We start from the raw sequence: 16,129 nt of genomic DNA, 5'->3' as shown, positions 1-16,129 counted from the left end.
CTGTTCCTCAGGTGGTTACCACATCCCAACCTCAGTACCAGAGACTGTTCAGCCTGGTTACCACATCCCCAACCCTCAGCCTGGCTGTTCCGTTATCTTCAGCCTTTCTGTATCTTTATCTTCAGCCTGGCTGTTCCTTAATCTTCAGCCTGGCTGTTCCTTTATCTTCAGCCTGGCTGTTCCTTTATCTTCAGCCTGGCTGTTCCTTAATCTTCAGCCTGGCTGTTCCTTTATCTTCAGCCTGGCTGTTCCTTTATCTTCAGCCTGGCTGTTCCTTTATCTTCAGCCTGGCTGTTCCTTAATCTTCAGCCTGGCTGTTCTTTTATCTTCAGCCTGGCTGTTCCTTTATCTTCAGCCTGTCTGTTCCTTTATCTTCAGCCTGGCTGTTCCTTAATCTTCAGCCTGGCTGTTCTTTTATCTTCAGCCTGGCTGTTCCTTTATCTTCAGCCTGGCTGTTCCTTTATCTTCAGCCTGGCTGTTCTTTAAACTTCATGCCTGGCTGTTCCTTTATCTTCAGCCTGGCTGTTCTTTTATCTTCAGCCTAGCTGTTCCTTTATCTTCAGCCTGGCTGTTCTTTTATTTTCAGCCTGGCTGTTCTTTTATCTTCAGCCTGGCTGTTCCTTTATCTTCAGCCTGGCTGTTCCTTTATCTTCAGCCTGGCTGTTCCTTTACCTTCAGCCTGGCTGTTCCTTTATCTTCAGCCTGGCTGTTCCTTTATATTCAGCCTGGCTGTTCCTTTATCTTCATCCTAGCAGTTAGTCTCATTTGACTGATCATCCAGACTTTGAGTTTGATTATGTCCTCATGTGACTGATCAACCCTGCTTTGAGCTTGATTATGTCCTCATGTGACTGATCAACCCTGGCTGGAGCTTGATTATGTCCTCATGTGACTGATCAACCCTGCTTTGAGCTTGATTATGTCCTCATGTGACTGATCAACCCTGGCTGGAGCTTGATTATGTCCTCATGTGACTGATCAACCCTGGCTGAAGCTTGATTATGTCCTCATGTGACTGATCAACCCTGGCTGAAGCTTGATTATGTCCTCATGTGACTGATCAACCCTGGCTGAAGCTTGATTATGTCCTCATGTGACTGATCAACCCTGGCTGGAGCTTGATTATGTCCTCAGTTCCTGACTGCTGAGGAAAAGAGAAGTAGCAGCAGCTCCTGTGTTGTACGATACTGGATATAGTATTGTATGGACGCTCTACCTGACTTGTGTGTGGTGTGATGTTGGAGTTCAAACATGGTTCTTCTTGGATGTGAGGTAGAAGACAAGGAGGGGGAGGAGGAGGAGGAGGAAGGAGAAGAATGTGAACAGTACAGATTCAGCCGTCCATCACTCTATATGGGTATGTTTGCTGAACACTACTTACATATCTTTAATGAATTCTTATAAAACATATCCAGTTTGTACGTAATTAATAAAATATTCAGCAAAATCCATTGAAACACAAACAAACAGCCCTGTGACTGATCTTGTATTGACTCTTGCTTGAGGTTTCACTTGATGGTAAATCAATGCAGTCACCTTCCGGAGACACCTGAAACCCCACCTCTTTAAGGAATACCTAGGATAGGATAAGTAATCCTTCTCACCCCCCCCTTTAAGATTTAGATGCACTATTGTAAAGTGACTGTTCCACTGGATGTCATAAGGTGAATGCACCAATTTGTAAGTAGCTCTGGATAAGAGCGTCTGCTAAATGACTTAAATGTAAATGTAAATGTATGATCTCAATGAGGGAAATGTACACCCTTACACTAACCCTTAAACAACCTTCACACCCTGACCTTTACACCCTGACCCTCAAACTAACCCTAATCCATTAATTATCAACATTAACTTGACCTCAATCATTTTAATACCGTGATATCCATAAACGTGAAAAGTCCAAATCAAAATATCCCCTTTAACAGACCCACTGATGGAACCGATCTAGGAAGCTGTGCTTGTTGAGCTCATAGAAGTCTGTTCCTTTAAAGATGGCGTACTGGTCCTTTAAGGCCAGCTTCTCCAACACTTCCTGTTCCACGTCGGTCCCCATGGCGATCACCGTGGAGACTGCCTGGTTGTTTCGCATGGCGTCGACCCCCTCGTCCAGCCCCTTCCTCCCGGTGACGCCGTCAGTGATGAAGACGAAGTTGAGCTCGGCGTGGCGTCTGGTCTGGCGGACGTTGAGCCGCGTCAGAACGTGGTCTACGGTGTGTGAGATGGCCGCCCCCACCATAGAAGAAGACATGTCATGATAGTCCATGCTGGCCAGACCCTCTAGGATGGACGGAAGGTCGTGGGTCATGTGAAAGGCCAGGTGATGCTCAGCTTCTCCTCCGTACTGTAGCAGGGCCATGCGGGCTCCCTGGCGATCGTTCTTGTCCTGCGCCAGCGTCAAGTGGTTCGCCAAGTGCTGGACGAAGTCACGGACTTGGTTGAAGTTCTCATAACCAAGACGTTCAGAACCGTCCAGAAGAAACACCAGGTCAACAGGTCTGTCAATACACTGTGCCACCTCTGGTTCTGATGAAGGCAAAGTCAGTGAACGCTCAGTCATATATTTTAGTTTGAAACCTTATCATTACTGTATAATGTAGTACAAATTGACCAATTGTGTATTTTTCCAGACAGTATAACTCGGATGAAAGACTAATCTTGTACAATGACAATAGAGTATACAGTAACAAGTAAATACTGACCTGTTACGCAGGGCAAGTCAGGGCAAACAATAACGGGCTCTAGAAGAGAAATTAAAAAAGGTTAGGTTCTACCTACAATTGGTGGTGGCATTACAGACTGAGTCTGAGACATCCTGTCAGAGACACCCAACATGTCCTGTCAGAGACATGTCCTGTCAGAGACATGTCCTGTCAGACACCCAACATGTCCTGTCAGAGACACCCAACATGTCCTGTCAGAGACACCCAACATGTCCTGTCAGAGACACTGTCCTGTCAGACACCCAACATGTCCTGTCAGAGACACCCATCATGTCCTGTCTGAGACACCCAACATGTCCTGTCCTGTCAGAGACATCCTGTCAGACACCCAACATGTCATGTCAGAGACACCCATCATGTCCTGTCAGAGACACCCATCATGTCCTGTCAGAGACACCCATCATGTCCTGTCAGAGACACCCATCATGTCCTGTCAGAGACACCCATCATGTCCTGTCAGAGACACCCATCATGTCCTGTCAGAGACACCCAACATGTCCTGTCATAGACACCCATCATGTCCTGTCTGAGACACCCATCATGTTCTGCCTCAGAGACACCCAACATGTCCTGTCAGAGACACCCAACATGTCCTGTCAGAGACACCCAACATGTCCTGTCTGAGACACCCATCATGTCCTGTCAGAGACATCCAACATGTCCTGTCATAGACACCCAACATGTCCTGTCTGAGACACCCATCATGTCCTGTCTGAGACATCCTGTCAGAGACACCCAACATGTCCTGTCTGAGACACCCAACATGTCCTGTCTGAGACACCCATCATGTCCTGTCTGAAACACCCAACATGTCCTGTCTGAGACACCCATCATGTCCTGCTCTAGTCTAGTAACACCAGTCAACACCCATCTTGTCCTGTCTGAAACACCCAACATGTCCTGTCAGAGACATCATGTCCTGTCATCATGTCCTGTCTGAGACATCATGTCATCATGTCCTGTCTGAGACACCCATCATGTTCTGCTCTAGTCTAGTAGCACCAGTCTCTTGGCCTGACACCCATCTTGTCCTCACCAGACACCCATCTGTCCTGCCTGAGACACCCATCACAACACCCATCATGTCCTGTCTGAGACACCCATCATGTCCTGTCTGAGACACCCCATCATGTCCTGTCTGAGACACCCAGTCCTAGTCTGAGCCACCCATCATGTCCTGTCTGAGACACCCATCATGTCCTGTCTGAGACACATCATGTCCTGTCTGGACACCCATCATGTCCTGTCTGAGACACCCATCATGTCCTGTCTGTCATTACCTGAGAGACACCCATCATGTCCTGTCTGAGACATCCATCATGTCCTGTCTGAGACATCCATCGTGTCCTGCTCTAGTCTAGTAGCACCAGTCTGAGGCTCACCACCAATTACATTTACATTACATTTAAGTCATTTAGAGGCTCTTATCCAGAGCGACAAAATTGGTGCATTCACCTTATGACATCCAGTGGGACAGTCACTTAACAATAGTGCATCTAAAACTTAGGGGGTGGGGTGAGGCTCATCCTAGGTATTCCTTAAAGAGGTGGGGTTTCAGGTGTCTCCGGAAGGTGGTGATTGACCAGTGTCCTGGCGTCGTGAGGGAGTTTGTTCCACCATTGGGGGCCAGAGCACCAGACTGGGCTGAGCGGGAACTGGTTCCTCAGTACAACACGAGGATGAGACACCATCATGTCTACTCTAGTCTAGTAGCCCCAGTCTGAAGCTCACCACCAATGGTCAGTACAACAGTCTGAGGCTCACCACCAATGGTCAGTCAACACCAGTCTGAAGTCAGTACAACACCAGTCTGAGGCTCACCACCAATGGTCAGTACAACACCAGTCAGTACAACACCAGTCTGAGGCTCACCACCAATGGTCAGTACAACACCAGTCTGAGGTCGGTACAACACCAGTCTGAGGTCGGTGCAACACCAGTCTGAGGTCGGTGCAACACCAGTCTGAGGTCTGTACAACACCAGTCTGAGGTCGGTACAACACCAGTCTGAGGTACAACACCAGTCTGTACAACACCAGTCTGAGGTCGGTGTCAACACCAGTCTGAGGTCTGTGCAACACCAGTCTGAGGTCTGTACAACACCAGTCTGAGGTCGGTACAACACCAGTCTGAGGTCGGTGCAACACCATCTCTGTACAACACCAGTCTGAGGTCTGTACAACACCAGTCTGAGGTCTGTACAACACCAGTCTGAGGTCGGTACAACACCATTCTGAGGTCGGTACAACACCATTCTGAGGTCTGTACAACACCAGTCTGAGGTCTGTACAACACCAGTCTGAGGTCGGTACAACACCAGTCTGAGGTCGGTACAACACCAGTCTGAGGTCTGTACAACACCAGTCTGAGGTCTGTACAACACCAGTCTGAGGTCGGTACAACACCAGTCTGAGGTCGGTACAACACCAGTCTGAGGTCGGTACAACACCAGTCTGAGGTCTGTACAACACCAGTCTGAGTTCGGTACAACACCAGTCTGAGGTCGGTACAACACCAGTCCAACATGATATCCAACATGTAGTTAGTCTGTGAAAACGCTGCTACTCCCGTATGGAATCGGGAGAGGCGAAGGTCGAGAGCCATACATCCTCCGAAACACGACCCTGCCAAGTCACACTGCTTCTTGACACATTGCTCACTTAGTCCAGAAGACAGTCTAATACACCGTAGAACTGGCGACCGTTCCGTGCATGTGTCCGGACTGCCACAGGAGTCACTAGAGCGCGATGGGACAAGAACATGCGTCCAAACCCTCCCCTAACCCGGACGACACTGGGCCAATTGTGCACTGCTTCATGGGTCTCCCGATCGCGGCCGGCTGCGACACAGCCCGAGGTTGAACCTGAGTCTGTAGTGACGCCTCAAGCATTGCGATGCAGTGTCGTAGACCGCTGCGCCACTCGGGAGGCCAATATTGACATGTCTTAAGACACCATCTCTTGCTTTAGGAGATACATTTATATCAATAATAGTCTCACCAGGGCAGAGCACCGACTCCATCCTGTCTATAAAGTTATCTGCCACCAGGTCAGCGAAACGTGTCATCCCCGTCACGCGATCATGCCTCTGGCATGCGATGGACTCGAGGCTCTCGTGCTGTCCCTCCCGGCCGAACATATCCCCGACCCCGATGGCGTTCACGTCCACGCTGGGGTCGTCGCAGAGGTAGGTCAGCAGAGAGTCATCATCCCGCGGGTCGAAGCGTCCGTCCGTGATGACCACGACTGACACCTGTTAAGAATGGAGTGTTAGGCCACAGCAAGACAGAGTTCACTTTCCCATCCACATGGGGGCAGCAGCGACCATGTTACAGATTATTTAGCCAGGCCTCAGACCCATAGATACTATATAGCAAGAACAGACATAATCATAGGCTAGCTAAGTGGTTCACAGCACACCTTGGCTCTGGTCCGCCGGCTGTCCCTGATCAGGTGGTCATAGGCAAACTTCAGAGCGGAGGGAGTCCAGGTGCCCCCGGCTATCCACTGGAGGTTCTTCACAGCCACCTGCAAGTCAGAGATGGAGACTGTTAAGCCTGCTGAGCTTAAAGCATTAGCTTGCGGAGTAATGCCAGTCACTGAACCAGCTACACGGACCTTGAAGGCAGAGATGGAGTCTATGTTGGAGTCATTAAGTCGGATGGCCTCGAATGTCCCGTTGTGACTGTACTGCACAACACCAACCCTGGTTCCTGAGGAGAGAAGAGGGATCTATGAGAATGTCTGTACATGGGAACCAGAAGTGGTATGGTGAACCATGCTGATGTGATGAGTCATCAACCATGAGACTTTATTGCTCAGGCTTTAGCTCAGCAGACCCATACAGGTTTTAAACCAGTCTGTCACACAGGTAGTTAGAAAGGGCTGTACCTAAAGAGGTCATCTTTTACCTGTCTCTGAATGTGGGTGTGTTGCCATGGATCCCAGCCTGTTGATGGTGTTGATGACAAAGTTCTTCTCCAGGGTGAAGTTGGTCAGACCCACTGACTCTGAGCTGTCAATCACAAACACAATGTCCAGCGCCCCGCATCTCTTCTCACAGTCTGCAGGGGAAACACAGAACCAGGATGGATTAGGAGCAGCATTGGAAACTTTCACGGTTTTAAATCTTCATACATATCATAGCCACCAAAATGTCTGTCAATTCAATACAATGTCATTGTCCCTCGAGGAGAAATTTCATTTGGCGTATCTACACATAGAAGACTACATACCTGGATATCATCATCACTTACCACAACAACCACATGACATCACAGTCCTAAGTCATCATCACTTACCACATGACATCACAGTCCTAAATCATCATCACTTACCACATGACATCACAGTCCTAAATCATCATCACTTACCACATGACATCACAGTCCTAAATCATCATCACATGACATCACAGTCCTAAGTCATCACCACTTACCACATGACATCACAGTCCTAAATCATCATCACTTACCACATAACATCACAGTCCTAAGTCATCATCACTTACCAAAACAACCATATGACATCACAGTCCTAAATCATCATCACTTACCACATGACATCACAGTCCTAAATCATCATCACTTACCATATGACATCACAGTCCTAAGTCATCATCACTTACCACATGACATCACAGTCCTAAGTCATCATCACTTACCACATGACATCACAGTCCTAAATCATCACCACTTACCACATGACATCACAGTCCTAAGTCATCATCACTTACCACAACAACCACATGACATCACAGTCCTAAGTCATCATCACTTACCACATGACATCACAGTCCGAAGTCATCATCACTTACCGCATGACATCACAGTCCAAGATCATCATCCCTTACCACATGACATCACAGTCCTAAGTCATCATCACTTACCACATGACATCACAGTCCTAAGTCATCATCACTTACCACATGTCATCACAGTCCTAAGTCATCATCACTTACCACAACAACCACATGTCTCTCTGATGTAGCTCATAACATCACAGTCCTAAATCAAAGCAGATCAGTATTATAAACAGACACAAACAGACACAACAGGAACAGGTCAGTAGTATTATTATGCATGAGAGCACCAGCTGTTCCGGATGACTGTGTGATCACGCTCTCCGCAGCCGATGTGAGTAAGACCTTTAAACAGGTCAACATTCACAAGGCCGCAGGGCCAGACGGATTACCAGGATGTGTGCTCCGAGCATTCACTGACCAACTGGCAAGTGTCTTCACTGATATGTTATTTACTGCTGCTCTTTAATGATTTGTTATTTTTATCTCTTACTTTTTTGGGGGGGGGGTTCTTAAAACTGCATTGTTGGTGAGGGCTTGTAAATGAGCATTTCACTGTAAGTTCTACACCTGTTGTAATCAGCATTTCACTGTAAGTTCTACACCTGTTGTAATCAGCATTTCACTGTAAGGTCTACTACACCTGTTGTAATCAGCATTTCACTGTAAGGTCTACTACACCTGTTGTAATCAGCATTTCACTGTAAGTTCTACACCTGTTGTAATCAGCATTTCACTGTAAGTTCTACACCTGTTGTAATCAGCATTTCACTGTAAGTTCTACACCTGTTGTATTCAGCATTTCACTGTAAGGTCTACTACACCTGTTGTAATCAGCATTTCACTGTAAGGTCTACTACACCTGTTGTAATCAGCATTTCACTGTAAGGTCTACTACACCTGTTGTAATCAGCATTTCACTGTAAGGTCTACTACACCTGTTGTAATCAGCATTTCACTGTAAGGTCTACTACACCTGTTGTAATCAGCATTTCACTGTAAGTTCTACACCTGTTGTAATCAGCATTTCACTGTAAGGTCTACTACACCTGTTGTAATAAGCATTTCACTGTAAGGTCTACTACACCTGTTGTAATCAGCATTTCACTGTAAGTTCTACACCTGTTGTATTCAGCATTTCACTGTAAGTTCTACACCTGTTGTAATCGGCGCATGTGACAAATAAACTTTGATTTGATTAATCAGATATGACACTATAGGAACAGATCAGTAGTATTATTGATCAGTAGATTTATTGATCAGATATGACACCATATGATCAGATCAGTAGTATCATTGGTCAGTAGTATTATTGATCAGTAGTATTATTGATCAGATATGACACCATAGGATCAGATCTGTAGTATTATTGATCAGTAGATTTATTGATCAGATATGACACCATATGATCAGATCAGTAGTATCATTGGTCAGTAGTATTATTGATCAGTAGTATTATTGATCAGTAGTATTATTGATCAGTAGTATTATTGATCAGAGTATTATTGATCAGATATGACACTATAGGATCAGATCAGTAGTATTATTGATCAGTAGTTTTATTGATCAGATATGACACCATAGGATCAGATCAGATAGTATTATTGATCAGTAGTATTATTGATCAGATATGACACCATATGATCAGATCAGTAGTATTATTGATCAGTAGTATTATTGATCAGTAGTATTATTGATCAGATATGACACTATAGGATCAGATCAGTAGTATTATTGATCAGTAGTATTATTGATCAGTAGTATTATTCATCAGATATGACACCATAGGATCAGATCAGTAGTATTATTGATCAGTAGTATTATTGATCTGATATGACACCATAGGATCAGATCAGTAGTATTATTGATCAGTAGTATTATTGATCAGATATTATTTATCAGATATGCCACTATAGGATCAGATCAGTAGTGTTATTGATCAGTAGTATTATTGATCAGATATGTCACCATAGGATCAGATCGATAATATTATTGATCAGTAGTATTATTGATCAGATATGACACCATATGATCAGATCAGTAGTATTATTGATCAGTAGTATTATTGATCAGTAGTATTATTTATCAGATATGACACTATAGGATCAGATCAGTAGTATTATTGATCAGATATGACACCATAGGATCAGATCAGTAGTATCATTGGTCAGTAGTATTATTTATCAGATATGCCACTATAGGATCAGATCAGTAGTATTATTGATCAGTAGTATTATTGATCAGATATGACACTATAGGAACAGATCAGTAGTATTATTGATCAGTAGTATTATTGATCACCATATCGTTGATCACATATTATTGATCAGATATGCCATTGGATCAGATCATTAGTGTTATTGATCAGTAGTATTATTGATCAGTAGTATTATTCATCAGATATGACACCATAGGATCAGATCAGTAGTATTATTGATCAGTAGTATTATTGATCAGATATGACACCATAGGATCAGATCAGTAGTATTATTGATCAGTAGTATTATTGATCAGTAGTATTATTGATCACTAGTATTATTGATCAGATATGACACTATAGGATCAGATCAGTAGTATTATTGATCAGTAGTATTATTGATCAGTAGTATTATTGATCAGATATGTACTTAGGATGATCAGTAGTATTATTGATCAGTAGTATTATTGATCAGATATGACACCATAGGATCAGATCGAGATCAGTAGTATTATTGATCAGATATGACACTATATGATCAGATCATTAGTGTTATTGATCACTAGTATTATTGATCTGATATGACACCATAGGATCAGATCAGTAGTATTATTGATCAGTAGTTTTATTGATCAGTAGTATTATTGATCAGATATGACACTATAGGAAGAGATCAGTAGTATTATTGATCAGTAGTATTATTGATCAGATATGACACTATAGGATCAGATCAGTAGTATTATTGATCAGCAGTATTGTTGATCAGTAGTATTATTGATCAGTAGTATTATTGATCAGATATGACACCATAGGATCAGATCAGTAGTATTATTGATCAGTAGTATTATTGATCAGTAGTATTATTGATCAGTAGTATTATTTATCAGATATGCCACTATAGGATCAGATCAGTAGTGTTATTGATCAGTAGTATTATTGATCAGATATGACACTATAGGATCAGATCAGATCAGTAGTATTATTGATCAGATATGACACCATATGATCAGATCAGTAGTATTATTGATCAGGAGCATTATTGATATATGTATAGGATCAGATCAGTAGTATTATTGATCAGTAGTATTATTGATCAGATATGCCACTATAGGATCAGATCAGTAGTATTATTGATCAGTAGTATTATTGATTAGTAGTATTATTCATCAGATATGACACCATAGGATCAGATCAGAAGTATTATTGATTAGTAGTATTATTGATTAGTAGTATTATTCATCAGATATGACACCATAGGATCAGATCAGTAGTATTATTGATCAGCAGTATTGTTGATCAGTAGTATTATTGATCAGTAGTATTATTGATCAGATATGACATTATTGATCAGATCATGTATTATTGATCAGTAGTATTATTGATCAGTAGTATTATTAATCAGATATGACACTATAGGATCAGTTAGTAGTATTATTCATCAGATATGACACCATAGGATCAGATCAGTAGTATTATTGATCAGTAGTATTATTGATCACTAGTATTATTGATCACTAGTATTATTAATCAGATATGACACTATAGGATCAGATCAGTAGTATTATTGATCAGATATGACACTATAGGACCAGATCAGTAGTATTATTGATCAGCAGTATTATTGATCAGATATGATACCATATGCTCAGATCAGTAGTATTATTGATCAGTAGTATTATTGATCAGGAGCATTATTCATCAGATACGACACTATAGGAGCAGATAAGTAGTATTATTGATCAGATATGCCACTATATGATCAGATCAGTAGTATTATTGATCAGTAGTATTATTGATCAGTGGTATTATTCATCAGATATGACACTATAGGATCTGATCAATAGTATTATTGATCAGTAGTATTATTGATCAGTAGTGTTAAACAGGTATGACACTATAGGATCAGATCAGTAGTATTATTGATCAGTAGTATTATTCATCAGATATGACACGATAGGAACACATTGAATCTCTTCATATCATGATGTTTTTAATTTAAAGTTTACAGTTTACAGTTGACTTACAGAAAGGCCAGGGTCTCCCTCTGGTCCAGGATTACCCTGTAAGAAAAATGTACCGATCGGTAAACAGACATTGGGGCGGCAGGTAGCTTAGTGTTGGGCCAGTAACCTAAAGGTTGCTCGATCGAATCCCTGAACTGACAAGGTAAAAATCTGTCGTTCTGCCCCTGAACAAGGCAGTTAACCCACTGTTCTAGGCCGTCATTGAAAATAATAATTAGTTCTTTAACTGACTTGCCCAGTTAAATAAAGGTTAAATCAAAATGAAGTGGAGCTTGAACAGTAAGTCAAATGTTCTTCTGCTGTCTGATCAGAGTCAGAGTAACGCAGGCAGGCGGTGTCCTGTGGTAGTATACTCACAGGAGCTCCAGGGCCTCCTCTGGATCCTCTCCTCCCATTCACTCCCTGTTGACCTGGATGTCCCTGGACAACAATAACACAAAGACAGATTCTTCAGTGAGCCCAAACAAATGTTACTCAGCTGGGTTAGCTCACCACTTCTCAAGAATAGAACACAAACATGTTCTTTAGAGCACTGATTCCTTCCTTCCAGAATGCTCTAAGGTTAGCAGCTGCCAAGGTAACCCTGGACTTCACCTCTTAAAGACACACTCTGGGATCTTAAGCACAACATTCCTAACATATTGCAAAAATTGCATGACGTAGTATTTATTAAGGATCCTCATTAGCTCTTCCTCCAAACAAATTAATTGAATCAAGTCAAACAGTACATGTAACATTATTACATTAGTACATATCTTTAAATACAACATTTATAATACCACCATTCTGTCTGTGTAGAGTTTGTGTGCTAGAGTGTGTGTCTGTGCCTGTTTGTGTCTCTTCACAGTCCCCGCTGTTCCATCAGGTTCCATCAGGTGTATGTTTACCTGTTTTTCAAATCTGATTCTACTGCTGCATCAGTTACCTGATGTGGAATAGAGTTCCATGTAGTCATGGTTCTATGTAGTACTGTGTGCCTCCCAGAGTCTGTTCTGGACTTGGGGACTGTGAAGAGACCTCTGGTGGCATGTCTTGTGGGGTATGCATGGGTGTCTGAACTGTGTGCTAGTAATTTAGACAGACAGCTCGGTGCATTCAACATGTCAATACCTCTCATAAATACAAGTAGTTATGAAGTTAATCTGTCCTCCACTTTGAGCCAGGAGAGATTGACATGAATAGTATTAATATTAGCCTTGTTGATAATGTTGTTAAGAAGGTAGAAACTAGGGCCTGTAGGACCTGCCTTGTTAATAATGTTGTTAAGCAGGTAGAAACTAGGACCTGTAGGACCTGCCTTGTTGATAATGTTGTTAAGAAGGTAGAAACTAGGGCCTGTAGGACCTGCCTTGTTAATAATGTTGTTAAGCAGGTAGAAACTAGGACCTGTAGGACCTGCCTTGTTGATAATGTTGTTAAGAAGGTAGAAACTAGGGCCTGTAGGACCTGCCTTGTTGATAATGTTGTTAAGAAGGTAGAAACTAGGACCTGTAGGACCTGCCTTGTTGATAATGTTGTTAAGAAGGTAGAAACTAGGACCTGTAGGACCTGCCTTGTTGATAATGTTGTTAAGAAGGTAGAAACGAGGGCCTGTAGGACCTGCCTTGTTGATAATGTTGTTAAGAAGGTAGAAACTAGGACCTGTAGGACCTGCCTTGTTGATATTGTTGTTAAGAAGGTAGAAACTAGGACCTGTAGGACCTGCCTTGTTGATAATGTTGTTAAGAATGTAGAAACTAGGACCTGTAGGACCTGCCTTGTTGATAATGTTGTTAAGAAGGTAGAAACTAGGACCTGTAGGACCTGCCTTGTTGATAATGTTGTTAAGAAGGTAGAAACTAGGACCTGTAGGACCTGCCTTGTTGATAATGTTGTTAAGAATGTAGAAACTAGGACCTGTAGGACCTGCCTTGTTGATAATGTTATTAAGAAGGTTGAAACTAGGGCCCTTATGACCTGCCTTGTTGATAGTGTTGTTAAGAAGGTAGAAACTAGGACCTGTAGGACCTGCCTTGTTGATAGTGTTGTTAAGAAGGTAGAAACTAGGGCCTGTAGGACCTGCCTTGTTGATAATGTTGTTAAGAAGGTAGAAACTAGGACCTGCCTTGTTAATAATGTTGTTAAGCAGGTAGAAACTAGGACCTGTAGGACCTGGCTTGTTGATAATGTTATTAAGAAGGTTGAAACTAGGGCCCTTATGACCTGCCTTGTTGATAGTGTTGTTAAGAAGGTAGAAACTAGGACCTGTAGGACCTGCCTTGTTGATAGTGCTGTTAGGAAAGTAGAAACTAGGGCCTGTAGGACCTGCCTTGTTGATAATGTTGTTAAGAAGGAAGAAACTAGGGCCTGTAGGACCTGCCTTGTTGATAATGTTGTTAAGAAGGTAGAAACTAGGACCTGTAGGACCTGCCTTGTTGATAATGTTGTTAATAAGGTAGAAACTAGGACCTGTAGGACCTGCCTTGTTGATAATGTTGTTAAGAAGGTAGAAACTAGGGCCTGTAGGACCTGCCTTGTTGATTTATGTTGTTAAGAAGGTAGAAACTAGGGCCTGTAGGACCTGCCTTGTTGATAATGTTGTTAATAAGGTAGAAACTAGGGCCTGTAGGACCTGCCTTGTTGATAATGTTGTTAAGAAGGTAGAAACTAGGACCTGTAGGACCTGCCTTGTTGATAATGTTGTTAAGAAGGTAGAAACTAGGACCTGTAGGACCTGCCTTGTTGATAATGTTGTTAAGAATGTAGAAACTAGGGCCTGTAGGACCTGCCTTGTTGATAATGTTGTTAAGAAGGTAGAAACTAGGGCCTGTAGGACCTGCCTTGTTGATAGTGTTGTTAAGAAGTTAGAAACTAGGACCTGTAGGACCTGCCTTGTTGATAATGTTGTTAAGAAGGTAGAAACTAGGGCCTGTAGGACCTGCCTTGTTGATAATGTTGTTAAGAAGGTAGAAACTAGGACCTGTAGGACCTGCCTTGTTGATAATGTTGTTAATACGGTAGAAACTAGGACCTGTAGGACCTGCCTTGTTGATAATGTTGTTAAGAAGGTAGAAACTAGGGCCTGTAGGACCTGCCTTGTTGATTTATGTTGTTAAGAAGGAAGAAACTAGGACCTGTAGGACCTGCCTTGTTGATAATGTAGTTAAGAAGGTAGAAACTCGGGCCTGTAGGACCTGCCTTGTTGATAATGTTGTTAAGAAGGTAGAAACTAGGGCCTGTAGGACCTGCCTTGTTGATAATGTTGTTAAGAAGGTAGAAACTAGGGCCTGTAGGACCTGCCTTGTTGATAATGTTGTTAAAGAAGGTAGAAACTAGGGCCTGTAGGACCTGCTTTGTTGATAATGTTGTTAAGAAGGTAGAAACTAGGGCCTGTAGGACCTGCCTTGTTGATTTATGTTGTTAAGAATGAAGAAACTAGGACCTGTAGGACCTGCCTTGTTGATAATGTTGTTAAGAAGGTAGAAACTCGGGCCTGTAGGACCTGCCTTGTTGATAATGTTGTTAAGAAGGTAGAAACTAGGGCCTGTAGGACCTGCCTTGTTGATAATGTTGTTAAGAAGGTAGAAACTAGGGCCTGTAGGACCTGCCTTGTTGATAATGTTGTTAAGAAGGTAGAAACTAGGACCTGTAGGACCTGCCTTGTTGATAATGTTGTTAAGAAGGTAGAAACTAGGGCCCGTAGGACCTGCCTTGTTGATAATGTTGTTAAGAAGGTAGAAACTAGGGCCTGTAGGACCTGCCTTGTTGATAATGTTGTTAAGAAGGTAGAAACTAGGGCCTGTAGGACCTGCCTTGTTGATAGTGTTGTTAAGAAGGTAGAAACTAGGACCTGTAGGACCTGCCTTGTTGATAATGTTGTTAAGAAGGTAGAAACTAGGACCTGTAGGACCTGCCTTGTTGATAATGTTGTTAAGAAGGTAGAAACTAGGACCTGTAGGACCTGCCTTGTTGATAATGTTGTTAAGAAGGAAGAAACTAGGGCCTGTAGGACCTGTCTTGTTGATAATGTTGTTAAGAAGGTCGAAACTAGGGCCTGTAGGACCTGCCTTGTTGATAATGTTGTTAAGAAGGTAGAAACTAGGGCCTGCCTTGTTGATAATGTTGTTAAGAAGACAGAGCAGTGCTTTATTATAGACCGTTAATATGTTTTGACCATGACAGTTTACAATCCAGGGTTACTCCAAGCAGTTTAGTCTCAACTTGCTCAATTTCTAAATTATTTATTACAAGATTTAGTTGAGAGTTGAGGTTTGGGGTTTAGTGAATGATTTCACTAAATTCGGACTAACTTATTTCTTGGCACCCATTCTGAAACTGACTGCAGATCTTTGTTAAGTGTTGCAGTCATTTCACTTGCTGTGGTAGCTGACGTGTAGTGTTGAGTCCAC

General features: G+C 42.6%; 1 protein-coding gene across 2 annotated transcripts in view; it reads right to left on the bottom strand.

The window, feature by feature from the left end:
• Positions 1-1,352: 1,352 nt before the first annotated feature.
• LOC124036130 (collagen alpha-2(VI) chain-like) overlaps positions 1,353-16,129 on the bottom strand; it is a 44,657-nt gene continuing 29,880 nt past the window's right edge. For both annotated transcript variants that reach the window (XM_046350338.1, XM_046350415.1), the window contains exons 25-33: positions 12,099-12,161; positions 11,742-11,777; positions 7,680-7,725; positions 6,631-6,783; positions 6,338-6,432; positions 6,140-6,247; positions 5,720-5,972; positions 2,700-2,738; positions 1,353-2,523 (exon numbers count right to left, since the gene is read on the bottom strand). In XM_046350338.1, coding sequence (XP_046206294.1) covers positions 1,919-2,523; positions 2,700-2,738; positions 5,720-5,972; positions 6,140-6,247; positions 6,338-6,432; positions 6,631-6,783; positions 7,680-7,725; positions 11,742-11,777; positions 12,099-12,161 — 1,398 coding nt within the window. In that variant the 3' untranslated portion in view covers positions 1,353-1,918. The remainder of the gene's footprint in view (positions 2,524-2,699; positions 2,739-5,719; positions 5,973-6,139; positions 6,248-6,337; positions 6,433-6,630; positions 6,784-7,679; positions 7,726-11,741; positions 11,778-12,098; positions 12,162-16,129) is intronic.

Source organism: Oncorhynchus gorbuscha, linkage group LG01 (genome assembly GCF_021184085.1).
Source record: "Oncorhynchus gorbuscha isolate QuinsamMale2020 ecotype Even-year linkage group LG01, OgorEven_v1.0, whole genome shotgun sequence".
Lineage (NCBI taxonomy): Eukaryota > Metazoa > Chordata > Actinopteri > Salmoniformes > Salmonidae > Oncorhynchus > Oncorhynchus gorbuscha.
This window is presented reverse-complemented; position numbering and strand designations above follow the sequence as displayed.